Here is a 21,056-nt window from a genome sequence, read left to right as displayed (position 1 = left end):
GACAGGTTTTTTGTATGCCAGTCTGTGTGTGCATTGAAGAGATTAGAGGTGAAAATACTTGTCACAGACTTCTTGGGAGACGGTTCATTTCTGCACAAATTCAGGGCTGTTACTTGGGATTTACTATTGCTTTTATTTTCATGAGTCACTGAAAGATTTTCACATGCTTGCATAATATAAACACTTGATATTTTCATTTCCTCATCTCCCCTCTAATCATGTATGAAACATTACTAATCTGTGAGGTTTAAAACACAGCATTGTATGGATTGCTTGTAAACTGTTATGGGAAATAGCAAAAATGCCTTTTCTCAGGCTTGTCTCAACTTGTCTAATATGAAATTGAGATCCTGACACTGCCTTCCTGTTACTCCAGCCCATAACTCTCTATATTGAGACCATTTGCAAAAGAATGTTTTACATCTTGGATTCCAGGATGTGGAAGCAAAAAGGGTATAAATTAGGGCTACATAAGAGTGGTCTATATAAAGACATCTTTTGGTGATGCATGAACTTTATTGCATCAAATAGTTGTGGTGATCCTCAGAGGGATTAAAGTCACTCTGAGGTTCCCTGAGGTTCCAAGACAAAAAGAAGTGGACAGCTGTATTTGGTTTAGGTACAAGGGGAATAAACTGAAAAAGGGCAAAATTGGTAATTTGTGTAAACGGAGTCCTTAGAATGCTTTGTGCCGGGTGGTGTCTGAGCTGGATGTAGCCCAAACACTGCTTGTCAGGAGCAAAATCTGCTCGTTTCTAAGCCCAGCACTTCAGCATTTCTGAAAACATCCCTCCCTGGTTAAAGCCTTCCAGGGACACCAGTGAAACCTAAAACCAGTGACATAAGGAAGGTTGTGACAGAAGCAGACAGTTTATTTTCTGGTGTTTCTAGATGTTCTTTTGAACCAGCATTGACACAGAGATGTGATTGTTTGTTTTTTTGACTGTGTTGATCTGCAGGGGGATGACTGAAGGAGTCACACTCCTGATCCTGGCTGTGCAGACAGGTTTGATTGAGCTCCAAGTTGTGCATCGGGCGTTCCTGCTCAGTATTATTCTTTTCATCGTGGTGGCATCCATCCTTCAGTCCATGCTGGAAATTGCTGATCCCATTGTCTTGGCATTGGGAGCCTCAAGGGACAAGTAAGAGACTGGTTTCCTAAACTGAGAGTTACTCAATGCTCTTTTAGGAGGTGATAAACTAGTAATTGATGGCTTTTAGTACTTGTAAAGCTGCCTTGGTTTTTTTCTGTGTGCAGATTTCTTTTCTAGTCCAAGTTCTCTAGTTTTGTGGTTCCAGTTAAGCAAATCCAGGACTCTGCTCTCCCCACCCACACTCCATTGTGTGGATTTGCAGAGTGGTTTTTCTTAACCTCCTCTGCAGTTGGGTGGGTTTCCCTCTAAAGCAGTGATCTCACACAGCTATTGAGGGTGGGAAGTTTCTAGGGGTGACCTTGTGTTAGATATTGTAAAACCTATTTTTTTTTGTGATCCCAAAATGATAAGGTTTGCTGGCACAGAATAAGAGGTGGAAGGTTTGCCTTAGTGTCTCACATGTTTGGATTGTGTGGGATTGTTCAGTTTCATCTGTGGTTTGAGGAGCTGTATTGGTGCTATGTTATATCAGTCTGCTTTTATCTTTGTCAATTGCATTTGTCTTTTCCCTTTCTGTAACCTGTGAGTGAAGAAATGAACAGAGAAGGTTTATGTGTAGAGTTTGTTTAGCTTGGAGGTGTTCTGCGTGCAGCAAGTTAACTTCAAGTTAAGGGAGTAGAGCCAGGATTGGAGCATCTGCCCAGCTTAAACAAGCAGACTGTGGGGATAGTGAGTTTTAACTCTTCTGCCAAATCTCCCAGGGAGTTCTAAATCAGCAAGAAACAGGATAAATTCCACTTCAGCTCTCCCTTCCTCCCTCACCCACACACACACACGGAACTGCAGATCTCAGTCTAATGTTCCTTCAGACTGTATCGAATGAATCAGTTTGTGCTGCTGTACTGTGCCCCCAAGTGCTTTGACTTCTTCTGTACCTCGTCTCCAGAGCTAAGTTAAGGTCAAAATACAACCTGAGGAACAAGTACAGGTAGTATAGTAAATTACTGGAGATATTCTGAAAGTCTTCACAAATGGGTGGCTGTAAAAAGATTGATGGTGTGTTTGGGCTGGGGAGGAGATTAGGAAGAAGGAGATGGTAGGACCAGAGTAAGGACTGGCAGAGATAAATGTTCAAGTCGTGCTACATTTCTTCTTTTGTGATCTCCGAATTGGGGAATATAGTTCCAAAGGCAACAGGGTTAAATCTGGTGATGAAAGGAAGTAGATTTGCCCCACACATATCAGCAAAAACACGAAGAGGGATTGCAAGAATTATTTAATTTGGAGACCTCTTGTTAGTTTAGAGAAGTGTCCAAACAGTTACACGTTTAATAATTTATTGTAATGGACTTCCATCTGTAACATTCAGTATCTCAAGTACTTCTTTTACCCATAATTTTTGTCTTTCTGTTGAAAACATCAAAGGTCAGATGAGAGGGAACTTTCCACAGTTGTAGGCATGTCTGCAAGCTGGGAGTGAGACTGTGCCCAAGTAAAATAGAAACTCCTTCCAACAAGCTAAAGCCTTGAGCAAACATCTAGCGTGCCTACATCCAGCAGTCATTCTGTTCTTATTCTGACACTCAAATCTGACTTGAAAAATAAAAACCTGTTGTGTTGTTTTGCAGGAGTCTGTGGAAGCACTTCCGAGCAGTCAGCCTCTGTCTGTTCTTACTCGTGTTCCCCGCGTACATGGCCTACATGATTTGTCAGTTTTTCCACATGGATTTCTGGCTGTTGATCATTATCTCCAGCAGTATTCTAACCTCTCTTCAGGTAAGAACATCAGCCCTGTGCAGCCCTGCATTAACTGTGATCCTGTTTTTCTAAGGGGAAAATACATGATGAGAAAAGAACAGGGATGAGAAAAGGGCAGAATTACAAGAGGTGATAAAAAAATCATTCTGTGTCTGGGGCTGAGGGCTGAGAACAGAGGTGTATGGAAGTCTATTTCAAATTGTAAAGCCAAAAGGCATTTGAGGGTGTGTAACTATCATAGTAAAAAGGTTTATTCCTAGAGTACTCATTTAAATGTCATTACTTAGCTATAACTCTTTGAAAGCAATTTGATGTTCAAAACACAGTAGTGTAAATAGAGGAAATGTTTTATAAGTATTTGTTATTACTTGGGCTTTTTATTATTAAATTTTTTAAATTGCCCCTTAAAATGCTCAGTGCTCTTGTCTAATCAACTCAGCTGTGTTCTGGACTCAGGAAGGTTTAGAAGGGGAAGTACTTGGGAACAAGCTTAAATGCTTTGCAAGAAAGAGCAACTTTTATTTGTCTTGAAGTTCAACAACAATTTCACTACTTTGGGGCTTGCCCTCTGTCCAGCTTGGGAGTGCTGTGTGGACAGAGCTCGATGGCCAGCACTGACTCAAGCTGCAGTTCAGAACTGAAAGCTGAGCTCATGGTCTTGCCCTGTGTTACAGGTGCTTGGGACACTCTTCATTTATGTTCTGTTCATGGTGGAGGAGTTCAGGAAAGAACCGGTGGAGAACATGGACGATGTGATCTATTACGTGAACGGCACCTACCGGCTGCTGGAGTTCCTGGTGGCTCTGTGCGTGGTGGCCTATGGTGTCTCAGAAACCATCTTTGGGGAGTGGACTGTCATGGGCTCCGTCATCATCTTCATCCACTCCTACTACAACGTGTGGCTGCGGGCCCAGCTGGGCTGGAAGAGTTTCCTCCTTCGCAGAGATGCTGTGAACAAGATAAAATCTCTGCCCGTGGCCACGAAGGAGCAGCTGGAGCAGCACAATGACATCTGTGCCATCTGCTACCAGGTAGGAGTGGAAGTGTCACAGGATTGGCTTGAGTTGAAGTACCCCCAGCCTAAGTTCAGTCTTCAGCTAATAAGTGACTTGGATTATGTGTAATGAATAATACTGCACTCAGTAAGTAACTGGAATCTCCCAGTTTTCTGCCTTGTGCAAATTGGAGTGCTGTCACCAAGATAGTTCGCAGGAATGAAGAGCTTGGATGTGCTCAGACTGCCTTTTTTTTTCTCCAGTTACACAGCAAACTCCAGCCTTAAGCTGCTTTGACGCCTCTCATGTTTGGGTTGAGCTGGTCTCAGCAGCAAATGCTCCCTTTCTTCATTACTGGAGGATTTTGTTAGTGAAAGGCAACATATTCTTGGTAGCTGATTTGTTACTATTCTGTCCAAGCAGCACAGTGTCTACAGACTTTGCTGCTTCATGTGCAGTGTCAGTTTTGTAGCAGAAACCTAATTACCAAAAGGTTAAGGGTCTTGCTAACATAAGCCAGCAGATGTAAGGACCTTAGACATTAATGCTGAAAGTAATACCTTTATCACACTTCTATCTCCAAAGTCTCTTACTCTTGAATAGAAATTGTAGTGTTGTGTGACAGTGAAAGAATCACCCTAACATTAGTAGTGTGCAGTTAAGAGTGGGATTGGATTGGCTCCAAACTTGATAGAAATTCTTTTGAAGAGTAAAACTGCCAGATTGAATGACAGTGTTCAAAACACCAGACTAGTATTATGTGGGTCTCGGCTGGCAGAGTTCATGGTGTCACTTCATTTCTGGTGTTGTTACATGTTGTATCTGTCACTGTGCTGTTTTGACTTGCATGATTGTTTCTTGAGCCAACCAATCCTGTGAATCTTGTCCTGAAAAGGTCATGTTTAATAGTATCTTACAAAGGTTTTTGCCTCATTTTTAATGCCTGTAATAAAGCAAGACCTGGCCTGTATTTGAATAGTGTGTGTATCAGAGAACAATTAAGGTTGGAAAAGACCGCAAGACCGAGTTCAGCCTGTGACTGATCCCCATGGCAGTGAGTGCCACTTCCAGGCCTTCCATGGACATCCCCAGGGACAGTGACTCCACCACCTCCCTTCCAATGCCTGACAACCCTTTCAGTGTAGAAATTCTTACTGATGCCCAAAAGAAACCTCCCCTGCCACAGCTTGTGGCCATTTCCTCTTGTCCTGTCACTTGATCACTGGGAGAAGAGACTGAGCCCCACCTGGCTGCCCCCTCCTGTCAGGGAGTTGTGCAGAGCCACAAGGTCCCCCCTGAGCCTCCTTTTCTCCAGGATGAGCCCCCCCAGCTCCCTCAGGTGCTCCTCATATGAAGCATTGTGGGTGTGAAGGAAGGAACATTATCTTCCTTGTCTGTGGACTGCTTCTGTCTGTTCTGTACCTGGTGAACCCATCAGATGTGCGAGGTGAGAGGAGAGGAATGGGATTACAAATAATAATATATTTCTCTCTTTTTTGTGTGTGTGTCTTTCAGGACATGAAAACTGCTGTAATCACACCATGTAGCCATTTTTTTCATGCGGGTTGTCTTAAGAAATGGCTGTATGTGCAAGAAACCTGCCCTCTGTGCCACTGCCAACTGAAGAGCCCTTCACAGCTCCCAGGACTGGGACCAGAGCCAGTGCAGCAGCCAAATCCTAGTGCAGAGCAGAACACCAGGCCTGGAGACGCAGCTGAGCCTGGTGCTGCATGTGACCACAGGCCGAGTGTGAAGGACAACCCGAGCAGGGGCCACGATGGACACGACAGCCCCGAAGCCTCTGCCCACCCAGGGGGATCTCACAGCATGGACAGTGACACGAGCCCCTGTGAGGCCAGCCAGGGAGCAGCCTGTGCTGCAGAACTCTTTGCAGCCCCAGAGGGGTGCCCTGCTCGAGATCTGAGGGTTTGTGTCCAGCTCTGAGGCTACAGAGGATGACGCAGGAACAAACACATTTCAGAGATCCACGTTTGACTCAGAAGAAAACCAATCCTCCACAGCTGTGAAAGAAGTGTAGCTATTAATGCTGGTCAAAATGTAATATCCCATGCTGATTTTTATGGGCTGCTTGGTAGTGGTAACTCCAGTGAGATGCAGTAGAAATGACTCCAGAAGCTCTCTGAACTGTGGGCATAGGAAGGATGTCTGGGAATAAATAGCAGTGCAAGAGTGTTTTCAAGATGTAGGTGAGGGGTGAGAGGAGCAAGAGGTCTGTGAGACGTTGTGGCCAGAGGGACAGGAGGCTGGCTTGGTTTTGGTCAGGGAGAGGAGTTGCACAGTGTCCCAGGCCCTGAGGGGCGTCACGGGCCGCGAGTTGCCGGTCTCTGGCAGATGGGCAGCTTTGGTTGCTGACATTTTTTTATGGCACGTAAAGCAAAAAAATCAAAGATGTAACAGCAGTGATTGTACCAGGAGATGGAAGCACTCTTAATACGTCGTGTGTATGCTTTGGGTGTTCTTGGGGCAGTTGCATTTGAATTCATGTAATCTATAGTGACTCTTGACTTTTATGACAGAGTCGTCAATATTTTGATGTATATGAAACTTTTGCTCATAATGGGCACAGTGTGGGCTGCATGAAGTAAACTAAAACTCTCATGAACACTTTGCCTCTGTGGGAGGAAAGTGGGATGAGTTTTAGGGCACGGATAGAGGCCTTGCAGGACTGTGCTGTGTAATGTTTAACCCTTGCAGCTGAATTAAAACAGTATTAAACTCTGGCGATATTTGCACTTTGGGAATGAGTACATTATTGTGTATGATCAGACTCCGCAAATGCCACTTTGAAAAGCTGTTAATAGGTTTGCACCTTTTTTTCTTTGACAAGGACATGTCCATACTTAAATTTTTACATTCATCATGGCTTCAAGTAGAACAAGGGACTGGGGTGGGGGAATAGGTGGGAGTAGGGGGCAGGCAATTTTTTTATGTGAATTTTGATATGAAGAGAAATTAGTCACTTATTTATACGATAGGCTTGACTCAAGTGTTTTTCAAAGTCGGTATTCCTAATGTGAAATGTGATACTATTTTATTTTTAGTAGTAAATTTGGATGTAGACTGACAGACATAGCTGAATGTCTTAATAAATTACATTTGAAGATTTTTACACCTGGTTATGTGATTCTTGCACTGAAATTCCACAAGTACATGTTGAGAGGCTCGAGCAATAGCCCTCTGTTCCCCCTGATGAGTGAAACTCCCTGTGCCTGTGTTCTCTCCCACTTCATTTCAGTGCTCTGTGCCCTCCCCTATTCTTATCACCAGATCTTGGCCAGTGCAGAACTCAAAGGCACATTTGCTCCTGGACACTGTGCCTGCTGCTACTGAGCCCCCCCCAAACAAACTCCAAATCTATTTTCTTCCCCCTTATGGGACAGGAACATCAGTCACACCATCTTCCTGATTCTGTATCTCAATTTCATTTTCTTGTCTATTAATCAGAAATTTGGATTTATCATGTGCTTTCACTGATCATCCCCAAACTTTTATTAGCAACTTGGTGCGTTTGGGGAGGGGGAAAAAAAAGTTGAGAATATTTTCTGGAACTCTTCTGTCCTGTCAATCCATGGTCTAGGTCCTGCTCTTGCATGCCTCCATTTCTGTGAAATTTAATCTTTCTCAAAAGGATGTTTTGTCCATGCCCACGCTTTCCATCTACATAATTTAGGGTGTTTCCATTCCTGCCACACTTTAAAAGCCTGTGGAGTCAGGAAATGGGGATTTTCTGGACAGGGCTGTTACAAGGGTGCTCCTTAGTATGATGGGAAAAAGGCTTTCCCTCAATTCACAGAATGTGTTTGAAGGACACTCTCCTGAACTCTGCTTGCTGTCCCTGGATGTGGAAAAATAATCCAATAAACTTGTGAAACGAGTGAAGGGAAACTTGGGATGGGATCCCCTCATTTCCATGGTAGGGAGCAAGTGTTACCCAAGTGGGAAGAGGTGGGAAGAGCCAGGCTTGGTCAGCCTTGGGAAGGGAGGCTGGAGGGCTCTGTGGGGCACACAGGGATCCTAGGTGACCCCAGGGAAGGGAAAGGGTGGGAGAGGAACTCACCTGTGGGATCACCTGGGGGCAGCAGGGCAGGAAGGAACCACGGCGGTCATTCCTATCCCACACTGTCCCATCATTTTCATAAATGCAGGAAGTGGCATTGAAAAAGCAACAACACCCTAAGGTTGATTTCACTGCTGATGCCAAGGAGCTATTTCTCAGCCTGACTGATCTCATGGCCATGGACCTTTTAACCTGAATTATTCACAGCTAATTGGTAATGCCAAAGCTGTAGGAAAGGACTGTGGATTTACAGCAATGTGGGCGAGTACACCTGAAGGCTCGCTGGGAATCAAGAGGCCAGCAGCAGGTTCAACAAACAACTGCTTGCCAGGATTACAGGATGGAAACAAACATGGATGTGGTGCTGGAAAGGAGCCTGACAGACCGGGAAGGTTTGTGATCTTTTAGGGAAGATGATGCTGCTGTATTCCCACTGGAATGACCCAAAAGTGACTGTTCTGTGCTGAAGAAGGTGCTCCACGACATGGAGGCTCAAGGAGCCCTGAGCAAAGAGGGGTGTGATGGGATGAAAACGGCTCTGATGCACCTCCTACTGAAAAACATGATACCTTAACGAGAGAAGGGAGAGGAAGGGGAGCAGAGGGAGGCTTGCAGAGCTCATTGGAACGGGGCTTGAAAGATGGAAGTTACCTCCATGAGATGCCAACGCTTTATAAAGAGTTGTAAGAGCAAAGTGAGGTGGAGCATGTCCAGTGCCACAGGGTGGATGAGGCACAGCAAACTGGTTGGTAAAGTCTGGACTAGAAAACTTAAGGGATGTGGTGAATGTGTTCATTTTTTTTTTTTTCCCCTTCATTTTCGGTTTTTGGCAACTCAGAAATGCTGGCAGGATCCCATTTTCTGAAAACTAGCGACAGCTAGCTCTAGGAGGAACTTAAAAGTACGCCTGCAAAGAATGGGGGTGGGTGGGAAATAAATGCTGATAAGCCAAGCAGGCTGTATCTTCCAGGTCAGGAAGTTCAGGGATGAAGTGAGAACTGCCAAAACTGAGGCCAGCTTAGATCTTACAGAAGAAATAAACTTGAGCAGGAGGAAAAGAGAGAAGGCTGCTCTGGAGGAGCAGGGAGGTTAGGATTGAAATGAACCGTCTGTCTGAGTGCTCTGTGGAGCATCTGGGCGAACACTCCTGACCTCTGTGCTCTGTCTGGTGCAGAACTCCCTCTTGGACACTGCTTCGAGTGGATTTTCTATTTCTCTGCAGCTGTGCATGAGTAAATGGGAAAAAAATGCTTTTGGAGTGTTTATGATCAGGGTGTAACTGTAGGCTGAGGCTTGAAATAGTTTTCATGTGGATTCACGATGGTGGTGTGATTGATGAACATTTGGACTCAAAAAGATGCTTCCAGCTAGGTGATATAATGGGAACAGTTGGGAATTTTATGGCTGGTTGGTTTTTTGTTGGAAATAGGAGCGCTGATCACATGGTGTGGTGGTGTGTGTCTAGTCAGTCCTATCAGGTGTCCCAGCTCTGGGCTCAGGGAAATAAATGGATTTACACAAGGTGGGATGAGTCCATGAGGAGAGAAACAAGTCTGTGGTGAGGGCTTTGATTTGAAAGCCTCTCTTTGAGCTGCATTGCTCTCAACTCCTTTGGGTTTTGGCACTTTTGCAGCAGAGGAATCTATTTCCTTCCTTGCTCCTAGTGAAACACTTCATTTTCTGCCAAGGCTGAGAGTTCTTGAAATGCACAGGATTTTCCAGCATGGGAAAATCTCTGCTTTCGGAGTCCCCTTTTTCCTGATTAAATTAAATTTCTAAGTTGCCTCAATCATTTTCTAATATAGACAAAAATAATTGGGCTTAAACTGTCTGAATGTTTGGGAACAGACTTGTACAGTTTTCCCAACTGGCAGGGACAGGCGAGGAGTTTGAATTCACTTGGTTCAAAACTCAGATTTTTCTCTGGCAAATAAGCTATAAATACAAGAATAATGATATCAGTGTGTCAGTCCTCCCTATCCCATACACACTTTTGGGGAGAGCTGGCTGTTTGATGCATTTTCTGTTGTTGGGAAGCATTCAGAATGAAAGGAACCAATTGGGGATGGATCTAGTATCACTGGATTTTTTAGTTTTGGTAAGGGCAGGAGGCCTCCCTGGTTTGGAGCCAGGAGGATGGTGCAGAGTGCAGGGCTGGAAGGTCTCAAGAAGGAACAATCCACGGCCTCTGCAGATTTGTGCTGCTCCCAGGAGGGCTGTGGAGGTGGCCAGGGATTGGTGCTGGCTTTTTCTCTCCTGCATGTTAAATGTGTATGAAGAGACCTTTAATTTCTCAGCTTTTCAGTCTCTGCAGTGCCTGGAGCTGTTGTGCGTGGACTGCTCATTCTGAGCCTCGCCTGTGATGTCGCCCCACAAAAACATTTGTGGGAAAGATTGACAAATACGTTTCCCCACTAATCTCTCTGGCTTTGCTGGCATAAAGTTGTCAGTAAATGCAACCTCAAACTCCATTTTTCTCAGTGTTACAATGCTGAGTGTGGCAGTATTGCTGATCCCCATTTTTGTGATGTGAGTGTGCAGCCACATTAAAGATCACAGCTCACAGCCCCACATCCCAAAGATACCAGTTTTGTTCTTTGGTTATGCCTATTTATTTTAATTATGGCTATTTTGCTTACTGGATCCTGCTAGAGACCCAGGTGTGGTGGCTTCTCTCCTTGGTGCAGTTCTGCTGTGCCTGGGAATGCTGAGTGCCAGTGTGGAGAGCCTGGCCAGGGAAATTCCATCCCTTTTCTTAAAAGAAGTTGTGATCCAGCTGATAAACCACGCAGCAAATGCACTCTGTGGCTCTAAGGTGTTGGTTATGCTCTTGAAAACAAACACTTCTAATGAAAAAGCTTGTCTGCTAGACTTGGTGAGCTCTCTACAACTCCCCCAGAAGTCCATAGGTTGTTTTCCAGAGGGTTTTTCCTTCTCCTTTTCCCTGGCAGAGGTGAGCAGGATGAAGATGACAGAGTCAGGAGGAAAAGGGAGATTGAGAAGGGGAGAGAAGCAGGGGCTGGGTGCTGGCAGCTCATTAAACATCACCCAGAGAACATCCTGACACACACACCTAAAAAACACCATGCTGGTTGGAGAAGTCATAGTAAAAAAATAATTTAAATACATAACCAACCCAAAAGAAAAAAAAAAAAAGGGGAAAAAAAAAAAGATTTCTTTGTTTTACAAGTAATTAGACACAAATTTCCCCAGTAGCTGCTGTTTCCTGGAGGCTTACAATCCACGTCCTTAAATAAATCTGGTAGCTGAAACACTCTCAGCTAATAGCACAGCCAAAGACCAGACGAGCTGCAGGATTCTGCAGCAACAGATGTGAAAAGCCCAGGTCTGCAAAGTGGATAAATTACTTCATTCCTAGGAATTTAAAAATGCAAAACTGACTTAATTGGATTAAAATAATCAATTGAATAGGTATCTGGTATTTATAAATGAAATGATATACAGTTTCTTAATTGGCCATAGTCTGGGTTTTCTTTAAATTGATTGTTCACTTCTAGCTTGGGGAAAAAATGCCAGCTGGAATGCAGAGAGATTAAGTTTTATTTATTTTCCTTGCTAAGAGCCACATTGTGCAATTTAAAAGGAAATGTCCTTGAAAGATGGGTTCCTTTGTAAACTGTTTCAGCCCTTGTTTGTTTTCAGATGGAAATTAATTTCTCAAAGGCCCTCCGTGTTAGAAAGTACGTGTTGATAAGTAAAGAAAAATGAAAAACTGTAACCTGCTAAAATACATCTTGTTTTCGAGATAAAAATCTTTGCATGGATGTGGTTGAGTTTGGGGTGCAGCTGATCTGGTTGAAGGCTGGCAATGATCTCCCTGGCACAGGTGGAAGGAAACAATCTGTGGGGGAGAACCTCAGACACAATGGTGGAGTATTGCTAGAATTCTTCATTATGCTTTGATGTGCTTAAATATTGGTTTTAAGTGAGTGTGTCAGCTCCTTGTTGAGCTCTGTGGGTGCAGCTGGGAGGCTCTGGGCTGTGCCTGTCCCTGTGTTTATCTGTCACACATGGCAGGGAGGGCTTGCTGATGCCATCAGAAATATTTTCACCAAAACTCAAGTCTAATTCTCCTGGGCTTTTATCAGGTGGGTCTGTCTGCGCACTGATGGGTCTGGAGTTGTTCCCTCTGGTTTTGGACACGAGTGTTCTCCGTACCCAGCTGTGTTTTGGAGGATTGGGCGGTGCTGGCTGATGGGTCCTTGCTCCTCTGATCTCTCTGGGTCTGTGAGGTCAAACTTTCCTCGGGCCATCCCTTCTCAGGACCCGGCTCTCCAACACCCATCCTAAAGATGTTTGCGCCAACACCTGGATGAAGTCACGCCCCAGAGGAGCTTTCCTGGAAGCTCCGGAGGGCTGGATCCTCTCTCCGGGGACGGAGCTGAGCAGGAGGAAGAGGCTGGAGCCGGAGGAGGAGGAGGAGGAGGCGGGTGGGAGCCGGTGCCGGCGGCTGCCACGGCGGGGCAGTGCGGGACCGGCCCCGGGAGCTGCGGCAGCGGCTCCGCCGCTTCAAACTTGGGACTTGGACAGGGTGAAAACCAGTATATTGCTATTAAATATACGTATTAAAATATAAATAAATATATATAAGTAAATAAATAATAATTACAATATAAAATACATTCTATTATAATATAAAAATAAATATATAGATAATTAAAATAGAAATATTTGTTAATTATAATACATAAATAAATAAGAATTTATTTATAATATATATAATATTGTTATAACATATATAGATATAATAGATACAATATTGCTATTACTACTACTACTACTACGATTATAACTATTATTACCATTATTACTATTATATTTGTACCATTATTCCTATTATTGTTATTCTTCACCACCAAAACAACCAAAACTCTGCAAGCGGAGCTGCTCTGGTGCATTTCATGGCACTGATCTGTTGCCGAGTTTGCTGGAAAATTGGGATTTGCATTCACAGGGCATCAGAAATCTGCTGTGACACTGGTAGTTTTCTTTCAGCTTGAAAGGCATTTTTTTCTCCCCTTTCTTAAAAACCAGCACAGCTGACTCTGCTCTTGGTGACAAAGTTCTCTGAGGGGCCACAAAGGGAATTCCTTCCTTTGGAGATTCCCACAGATAACGATTTGTATGATAGAAATAATTTCATTTGGGTCAGGATTTTTGCTCAGTATAACCCAGGGGTACTCTGAGAATTGCTTGGATTCTGATGAAATCCCACTGGATGCCAGTCAACACTGTCCAGCTGCAATTATGGGGCCAGATATTTTCCCTTCCTCCCTTTGCAGAGGATTTTAAAACTGTGATGTACAAACACAGGCCACTGTCTCACACTCCGATGGGAGCCTGCTCTGCAGCTCCTTGAATACAATATCTTTTGCCTTCTTGCATAAATATTTTAATTGCTAATTTGCTGGTCTCATTTAACACAGATTTGGCATTTATCATATGAATTTAAACTTGTTAAAATTGACAATTTTCTTGGCTACTTATGTTAATAATTTAAAGGGAAAGCTCATTATTAAATTATTATGGGTAATTATTTTGTAACTAGTGTGGAAATTGTCATTTCTGCAGCCTTAAAAAATCCGGGAATGAAGCACACGTGGATCAATATGGATCAAATCCCAGGAAGTGTAAAGATGAACAGGAATAGAGTTTTATGTAGAAACGTCATACAGATGGAGGAAAACACTAAAATTAGAGAATTATTTTCTACCCTTGCAGCTACAAAGGTTTGGAGGCTGCTGCTTTCCGTGAGTCAGTGCTGAGCTTTACTGGGCAGAAAACCACTCCTGCTCTGACTCTGTAAACCTCTGTAAAGCTGCCGAGGAGCCTTTTTTCCCCCCTGTGGCTCCAGACTTCCCACCCCTGCGAGGTGTTTGCTGTGCAGCCACTGCTCCCGTGTTTTTGCAGGTCCTGCACACCCGCCCCTGGCCCCAGCAGCCTCCTCCATCACTTGCACTTGGCAGAGCGTGTTGTGTTTCCTGCTGACAGAATCATCAGACGTGTAATTCCCTTAAAAAGGATATTTTTAGGTGCCAGGCGTGTTACTGGTGTAAATAACGCCACCGCGGCCCCTCCAGCATTCCCCATTTTTTTTATTATTATTTTTTTTAGAATCCGGCCGGTGGTCCCTGCAGCTGGAATTAGCCCGTGGCAAAACTGCGGAGAACAATGAGGCGGAGCGGAATGCCCTCCCCGCTCCCACCAGATGGCCCTCACGCTTTTTTCATTTCCCTCCGAACCACTGGGAAACCTCTGCCGAGCACCAGGAATGCGAATCTTTCCCGCGGCTTCATCCCGGGATCGGGCAGCACCCGCTGGGTTCGGATCCCCCTCTTTTCCTGCGGCTCTGGGCTAAATCCTCCAGGAGAAGCACCGAGGGACACCAGGAGGGCGCAGAGCCGGTTCTGGAAGTGGGGCTGAGCAGGACCTTGCACACGTGTGTTACAGACTCGTCCCAAATCCGCACCTGGGCTCCGTTTGAGGCGGGCTGGGCTCTGCGGGGCACCGGCCGTGTCCTGCTCAGACTTCAGCCTTTGCCTTCTCAGCAGTTGCCAAATTCTGCCAGCGATGCTTTTACACTTTTTGAGAGCAAGGGACAGCTTGGGAAGTAGTGAATCAGGCAACAATTTCTTTCTCTGTTGATCTCGGGAAAGAGAGAAAAAAAAAAAAAAAAAGGACATTTTAAAAGGACGTTTACTAACTTCTCACCCATTGCCTTGATATTTGAGTTTCAACTTTACACTGGTGTTATAATATCGAGAAATTCAAGTAGAACTTCTCAGCTTGAAAAATCGTGAATTCCTGAATTTTGGCACTAGTTTCAGCCAGCTCTTGATCCCGGATTTCCCGATGTTTGCATCTCCCCCCTCATGCCAGGATCATTGTCCCTCTGAGAACAATCCCGGATCTGGCTCTCTCATCCCGAGCTGCTGTGGGAGTATTTCAGTGCATTAAGCAGTAGATTTGTTTATGCACAGAAAGGTGCTGCCCAGCCCTCTCTGCTCTAAGCTTTTCCATCTGCATGGCCCCATCCTGACCTTGATCTACTGTAGGGCTGTGGAGGGGCTCATTCCCACTCCGGCCTCGCTGGCTTTTCTATCGGGATTAGCTTTAAGGGGATCGAGCTGTTGAAGGGTTTTCCTACTGATAAATGGACTGAGACCCATATTTTCATCTCACGTCATCAAACATTCATCAGATGCTACTGGTCATTACCGACAGAGCCAGGTTTGAACTCGTGACCCCGCAGTAAAAGGTCCCATTAGCAATTTCCTTAAACTGTCAAGTCACGGTGTGACACAAATGAAATGCGATGGGATTGTTTTTATTCCACAGGTAAAGGCAGTTGGGCTTCTGTCTGATTTTTCTTTACTGAAGATTGTGCCACCAAAACACTCAGGGTAGAGTCTTTGTGCTCTCACGTGAGCGATTTGAGGAAATATGAAGATGGAGTGCAGTGCACAGGCTAGCTGCCTGGTCCCACAGGCCGTGCAATTGTCGCCTGTCCCCATGAAGTGGAGAGCTCCAGTGGCAAATCCCATCCTTAGAGTGCCAGGGACAGCGCGCACCCCCTGTGCCAAGACAGATCCAGGCTGTGCCTGTGCTGCTCTCTCTAAGCAATAAAGGCAGAGACTGACAGGCATTTAGGAAAGCTTCTCTGCCTCACATCACACTGTACTGTTCTTTTACCAGCAATTTTTGTATCCGAGTTCTTTCTCTCTTCGCAGAATCGTTTGAAGAAATAATGTGTGAGGGGGGGAAAAAATTACCTCTGGCAGTCGCGTTATAATGGCTCTGGTGCTGACAGCCCTTTGGGAACAGTGGCAGCAGCAGGGTAAGTATATATGACATCTTTGTAGTGATAAAGAAACAAATAAATGTTCCCATTAACACTCCATCGGGTCAACAGCTATTCCAGACCAACGCGATGTTAGAGGAACCGGCTTGATTCATATCAGCTCAGACACACTCCTCTTGCAGCATATCTTCTGGAAGGCACATAAACCAGAGGTCCTGCTCCGGCCAGGTGGAGTCATTAAAGAATCAGCGAACTTTTTACAAGTTGCTTGAAATACCCTGGCTTGAATCCAGCTCCAGTGTTGCTGCTGTGTCTGTTTAACAGCTCCTTCACCATGCCATGACAATGACTTTGTTTCATGTGCTGGAGGAAGTTGTTTCTCCATACATCGTTTGTAACACATTTTGGGAAGCTTCTGAACGCTTCACTTCCTAAGCCCTGCAGTGAGATCAGTGGGATGTGAGCCTTGCCATAAGAGCCCGCTCGGGGAGCAGGAGCAGCATTTGTGTGTCATCCATAATGGATGCGAGTGCATATGGAACAAACACTCGTGCACACAGATGCCTGCTCAGAGAGGCTGCCCCTTTCCTGGGCAAAGTCAGCAGGAGCTGAGCTTCACTAAGGACCACGATGTCTCACTCCCGACACGAGGGTTAGTTAGTGATCAGCAACTTCCAAAAAAATTTCCGTGTGCAAGAATGTTTAAACGTGCTTTACCTCTGCTAAAATGCAGATTTTATAACAGGCACAAACTTTCTAACGAACACAAAATAACCCAGAATTCCCAATGAGTTCCCTTCCTTCCTGTGTAACCAGCACTGTCCAGCTGTCCCTTTACCAGAACTTTTCCTTTTCAGACAGGTTGGTTATTTTTAACAAAAGGCTCTGAGAAGGGACATGAGGAAAAACCAGGTGGGTGTCTTTGGTCTGCCTCGAGTGACAGAGATCCTGGACAAAGATGAAAACAAAGAAATCCCCTGATCTGGATCAACAAAACCAGGACTTGAAGTTCAAGTTGTCCAAAGCTCTGAAAATTCAGTATAAATGTGAATGTGTCTCTGTATCTTAAACTTCAATAGAATCAAAGCACTCCTATGCTGTGTTCTGGTAAAATCTCACTGCTCAAAGGTATGCTTGTGGCTCCGGGCAGAATTCTGAGCCAGATTATGAACTTAGTTCTGCTTCTGCTGAAGTCATAGGACCTTCTGATGTTTACAGGAATGCCAGTGGAAACAGATTTCCAAATGGTCAGCACAAAAAGAGCAGCCAAATCCTGAACAATCCAGTCCTAGACATGGAAATCTTCACGCTTGTAACGCAGCAAGTATTGAATATCCAATTCCCCAACTGGGAAATTGCCTGGGGTTTTGGAGGGCACCCTTCAAAAGAGCTTGTGCACCTTTAAGTCGAAATCCCAAGATGCAAAGTCCTCAGAGTTTATGAAAGTGTTTAAAAGGAGATATAGATTCCAGAGCCGCTTAAACACTTCTGATAATATTCAGTCTTGATTCAGCAAAGCGTGTGACAACTTTAGTAGGTATTTAAATCCATTCCATGTAATATGCTTAAACTCATCCTCTCAGAGGGAGGGAGTGCCAGCCTCTGGATTTCTTCCTTCACTCTTCAATGGGAGACACGTTCTTTCCTCTCCTTGAAGCCAATAGCAGCTGATTAGATGTTTAATGCTTTGCTGAACTCACTATGTAAAAACCACAGCAAGGTTTTGTGTGATAAAATAACTGTAATCTGTCTAGCGGCTGCCATAATAAACAAATAAATACAGACCAGACTTAAATGGATGGCAAGCCTACGTGAGTACTGCAGGGAACCAAAATCCTGCTCAGGGCCCCACCCAGCCTGGCCTTGAACACTCCCAGGGATTGGGCATTCACAACTTCCCTGGGTAACCTGGGGGACGCACCCTCCGTGCTCAGAGGGGCATTTGCTGTCAGAGCTGGGAACGGGAACGGGAACGGGGCTCTCCCGGTGCCGGGATATCGGGGCTGGGGGTTGTGAGAGCCGCTTTTCCCCCCGGGGATGATCTCCTCGGGATTGCCCTCATTCGGGACGGCTCCCGGCGACCGCTGTCCTCCCGGGATGTTCCATCAACCCCCTGGGATCGCCCCCCGCCGGGATGTCCCCCCGTGAAGGTCCTTTCCCGGGATCGCCCCCCTCGGGACTGCTCCCGGGGACAGCGGTCCTCCCGGGACGTTCCACCAGCCCCCGCGATGTTCCACCTCGGGATAGTCGGTCCCTCCCAGGATCTCGCCTCCTTCCCACCCTGGAGTTCGCCCCCCCCGGGATCACCTTTTCCCTGAGACCGACGCCCTCCGGGATCCCCCTCCCCGGGCATCTCCCACCCTCGGGACCGGCCTTCCCATGGGATCCTCCTCCCCCGGGATCGCCCCCCAAGGATCCCCTCTCCATGGGATCCTCCTCTCCCACGATCTCCCCCCAAGGATCCCCTCTCCATGGGATCCTCCTCCCCCACGATCTCCCCCCAAGGATCCCCTCTCCATGGGGTCCTCCTCCCCCGGGATGGCCCCCCAAGGATCCCCTCTCCATGGGATCCTCCTCCCCGGGGATCGCCCCCCAAGGATCCCCTCTCCATGGGATCCTCCTCCCCCAGGATCGCCCCCCAAGGATCCCCTCTCCATGGGATCCTCCTCCCCGGGGATCGCCCCCCAAGGATCCCCTCTCCATGGGATCCTCCTCCCCGGGGATCGCCCCCCAAGGATCCCCTCTCCAAGGGATGCTCCTTCCCGGGGATTTCCCCCCGGGACCCCTCCCCGGGCTCGCCCCCGTCCCCGTTCCCGCTCCCGCGGTGCCGGTTCCCGGCGCGGCCGCCAGGTGGCGCTGTGGGCACGCGGCGCGGCCGCCCCCCCGCCCGGTGTCGGTTCCGCCGCGGGGGCACCGGGGGGACCCGCCCCGAGCCCCTCCCCGGGCCCCGCCGCGCAGCTGCGCCTCCCTCCCTGTCCCTCCCCTCCGTGCAGCCCCCTGGGGGATGGCCCCGACGTAATTTTACCGCTTTGCTCGCCCCTCGCCCTCGGGGAGGGGGCGCTGAGTTTGGGGGGCCGCATCCTCCCGTCCTCTCTCTGAGGAGTTGGCTAGGCCGGCCTCTCGCTGCTGCCTCGGGCACCCCGAGGGGGGTTCCCCCATTCCCCGGCCCTTGAAGCAGTTGCTCCGCTCAGCACTCGCTGCTTCCCACCCTCAGGACTGAACCCCGACCTGGAGGGGAGCCCCGACAGGGGCAAGCCGGGAGTCCCCCCGAGGGAGGCAGGAGGAAGAAGTTCCTGGATGAAACCTTTCCATCTGGATCACCTGCTACTTCTTCTTCTATGTAGCAGGGGTGAAAGTGGGGTGCTGGCACCATCACCATCAGGTTCTCTGCTGGTTCCAGAGGCATCCAGGCTCTCTCCTGAACAGGACTGTTCTCTTCCGTCAGAGTGCTTCATCTCAATTCCCAGTTCTCTGAGCCTTTTTCTCCTCTTCTCCTTCTCCCTGGGAGCTAGCCATGTAGGAAGAATAAAGTACCCCAAGTAGCTGAATAGTGTCATTACCTGCCAAGGCAGACATTGGATTTATCTGTGGATGGAAAGTCTTTGGATCGACACAGGAACCCATAAGGAAAATACTTACAAAAAACATTTTCATTGGGGACAACAGGAGTGAACTGTTTCCAAACCTTCAGAAAAGTGCAGACACGTGCTGGACACCTGAGTGCTCTGCTTTCAGTCCCACCTTGAGGGGAGGGGCTGCTTTTCCCTTTTCCCCCATTGTCACGGGTCCCTTGTTCCTCTGCCTTCTCCCGAGAAGGGCAGGAAGGAGTGTGCTCCCTTTGGGGGGGCCTCATCCAGCTGCAAAGGTCAAGGACAAGGGACCAGAAGGCTTTTCTTTCAGAAATTCCCACTTCCAACTACTTCTTCCCTCCCTTGGGGTCTGGGCAGAGGGAAGCAAGGCCTGACTGTCCCCGCTGTGCTGGGCGCCCCAGGGCAGGAGAGGAGGGACTCAAGGCAGGAGGGGGGAGTTGTCCTGGATAAACTCCAGGTCAGAGGCGAGTGGGGCCTTGAGCCCACTTGGGAACAGTGTCAAGGCAGGGGAGAGGCCTTTCCCTATGTAAAAGAACTCCTGTGCTCTGGGACTTCTGTCTCCTGCCTTACAGAAGTTATGTTTATCCTCTAGAGTGAGGTCTCCTTCCGTGGCCCCTTGTTCAAGGGCCTCAAAACCACTTGTTCCCCAGGAACCCTGTTTTTTCCTACATAGGACGAGCAAGCCAGGGCCAGCCTTTTCCTCCTCTGCTTCCATCCCTGCTATCTGTCATGACCAGCAACACTGTGATCATGTCCCAGTCCTGCCTGTGAGCTGCCTGTGCTGCAAAGTCTCAGCTCCTGGCTTTGTCCTGCTGGGCAAAATCCATGGCTCAACCCTGCGGCTCTTGCTCGCTTTGGGAGCTTCCTCCACCCTGGGAGCAAATCACAGCCTGTGCATCTGCGTGTGTGTTTTATTCTGTGCTGAATGTGGAGAGCATTTAACTCAGGCTTGCAGGAAACCCTCGCTGCAGCACGCCCTGGTTTGTTTCTGCAGCAGAAGAGTGAAGTTCCAGCACTGAGGCTTCCCCTGTGGCAGGCTGTGCAGAGTCTTCCAGCTCTGTTTGCCATGCTGAAGGAAGGATGGACACAGCTTTCCACAGGAGTAAGCCTCACAGCGAGCCTGGCAGTGATCTGTGTGCTGCTGCAGTCCGGGTGGTGCTGGTCCAGGGAGCAGAAAGTGAATGCTAAAGGCAACTGGGAATTCTTTAAAATCAAAGCCCCAGTGCTCCAGGGTTGGCCTCTGCGGGGTGGATGGAGCACAGAAGTCTCCTTGCCTGCTGCCAGCTCTCTTGCCTTTTATTTTTTTTTTTTAAAGTCCTGACTTTCTCACCCCCTCCCTGTTTCCCTTCTGCTTTTCTTTCACACTCCTCCTGTGGGGGTCGAGTCAGTGTTTAACTCTTTCGTCCTTATAGGAACTATTTAGTGGCTTTGAGACTACCCCTAAGCCCCAGGTGGGGCATCTCCCCCCAGCCACAGCTCCCTGTGTTGGGCACAGAGACACAAATGTTGTATAGGAAGGAAAACAGTGGAGAACTTGTCACTGTTACTGTCGTGGCTGGCTGTTCTTGCCCGGTGGAGGTGCCCTCAGACTGCAGCTGGGATGTTTTTCCCTTCAGCATCCTGGAAAAGGCATGGAAACGGTCCCCTGATCCCCTGAACAGATTTGAAGGGCGAAATCTGCCAACTGCTCAGTATATTGATTCAAATGCATTATTCCTC

At 47.2% G+C, this 21,056-nt stretch overlaps 1 protein-coding gene across 2 annotated transcripts in view; it reads left to right on the top strand.

Moving 5' to 3' along the window:
* The window catches only part of RNF145 (ring finger protein 145), a 46,862-nt gene extending 39,885 nt beyond the window's left edge, over positions 1-6,977 (top strand). For both annotated transcript variants that reach the window (XM_066197103.1, XM_066197104.1), the window contains exons 8-11: positions 960-1,142; positions 2,723-2,870; positions 3,527-3,883; positions 5,363-6,977. In XM_066197103.1, coding sequence (XP_066053200.1) covers positions 960-1,142; positions 2,723-2,870; positions 3,527-3,883; positions 5,363-5,791 — 1,117 coding nt within the window. In that variant the 3' untranslated portion in view covers positions 5,792-6,977. The remainder of the gene's footprint in view (positions 1-959; positions 1,143-2,722; positions 2,871-3,526; positions 3,884-5,362) is intronic.
* The last annotated feature ends 14,079 nt before the right edge of the window (positions 6,978-21,056 follow it).

The sequence above is a fragment of the Chamaea fasciata genome, unplaced genomic scaffold (assembly GCF_029207755.1).
Source record: "Chamaea fasciata isolate MVZ Bird 193981 ecotype frontalis unplaced genomic scaffold, bChaFas1.0.hap1 SCAF_15, whole genome shotgun sequence".
Lineage (NCBI taxonomy): Eukaryota > Metazoa > Chordata > Aves > Passeriformes > Sylviidae > Chamaea > Chamaea fasciata.
This window is presented reverse-complemented; position numbering and strand designations above follow the sequence as displayed.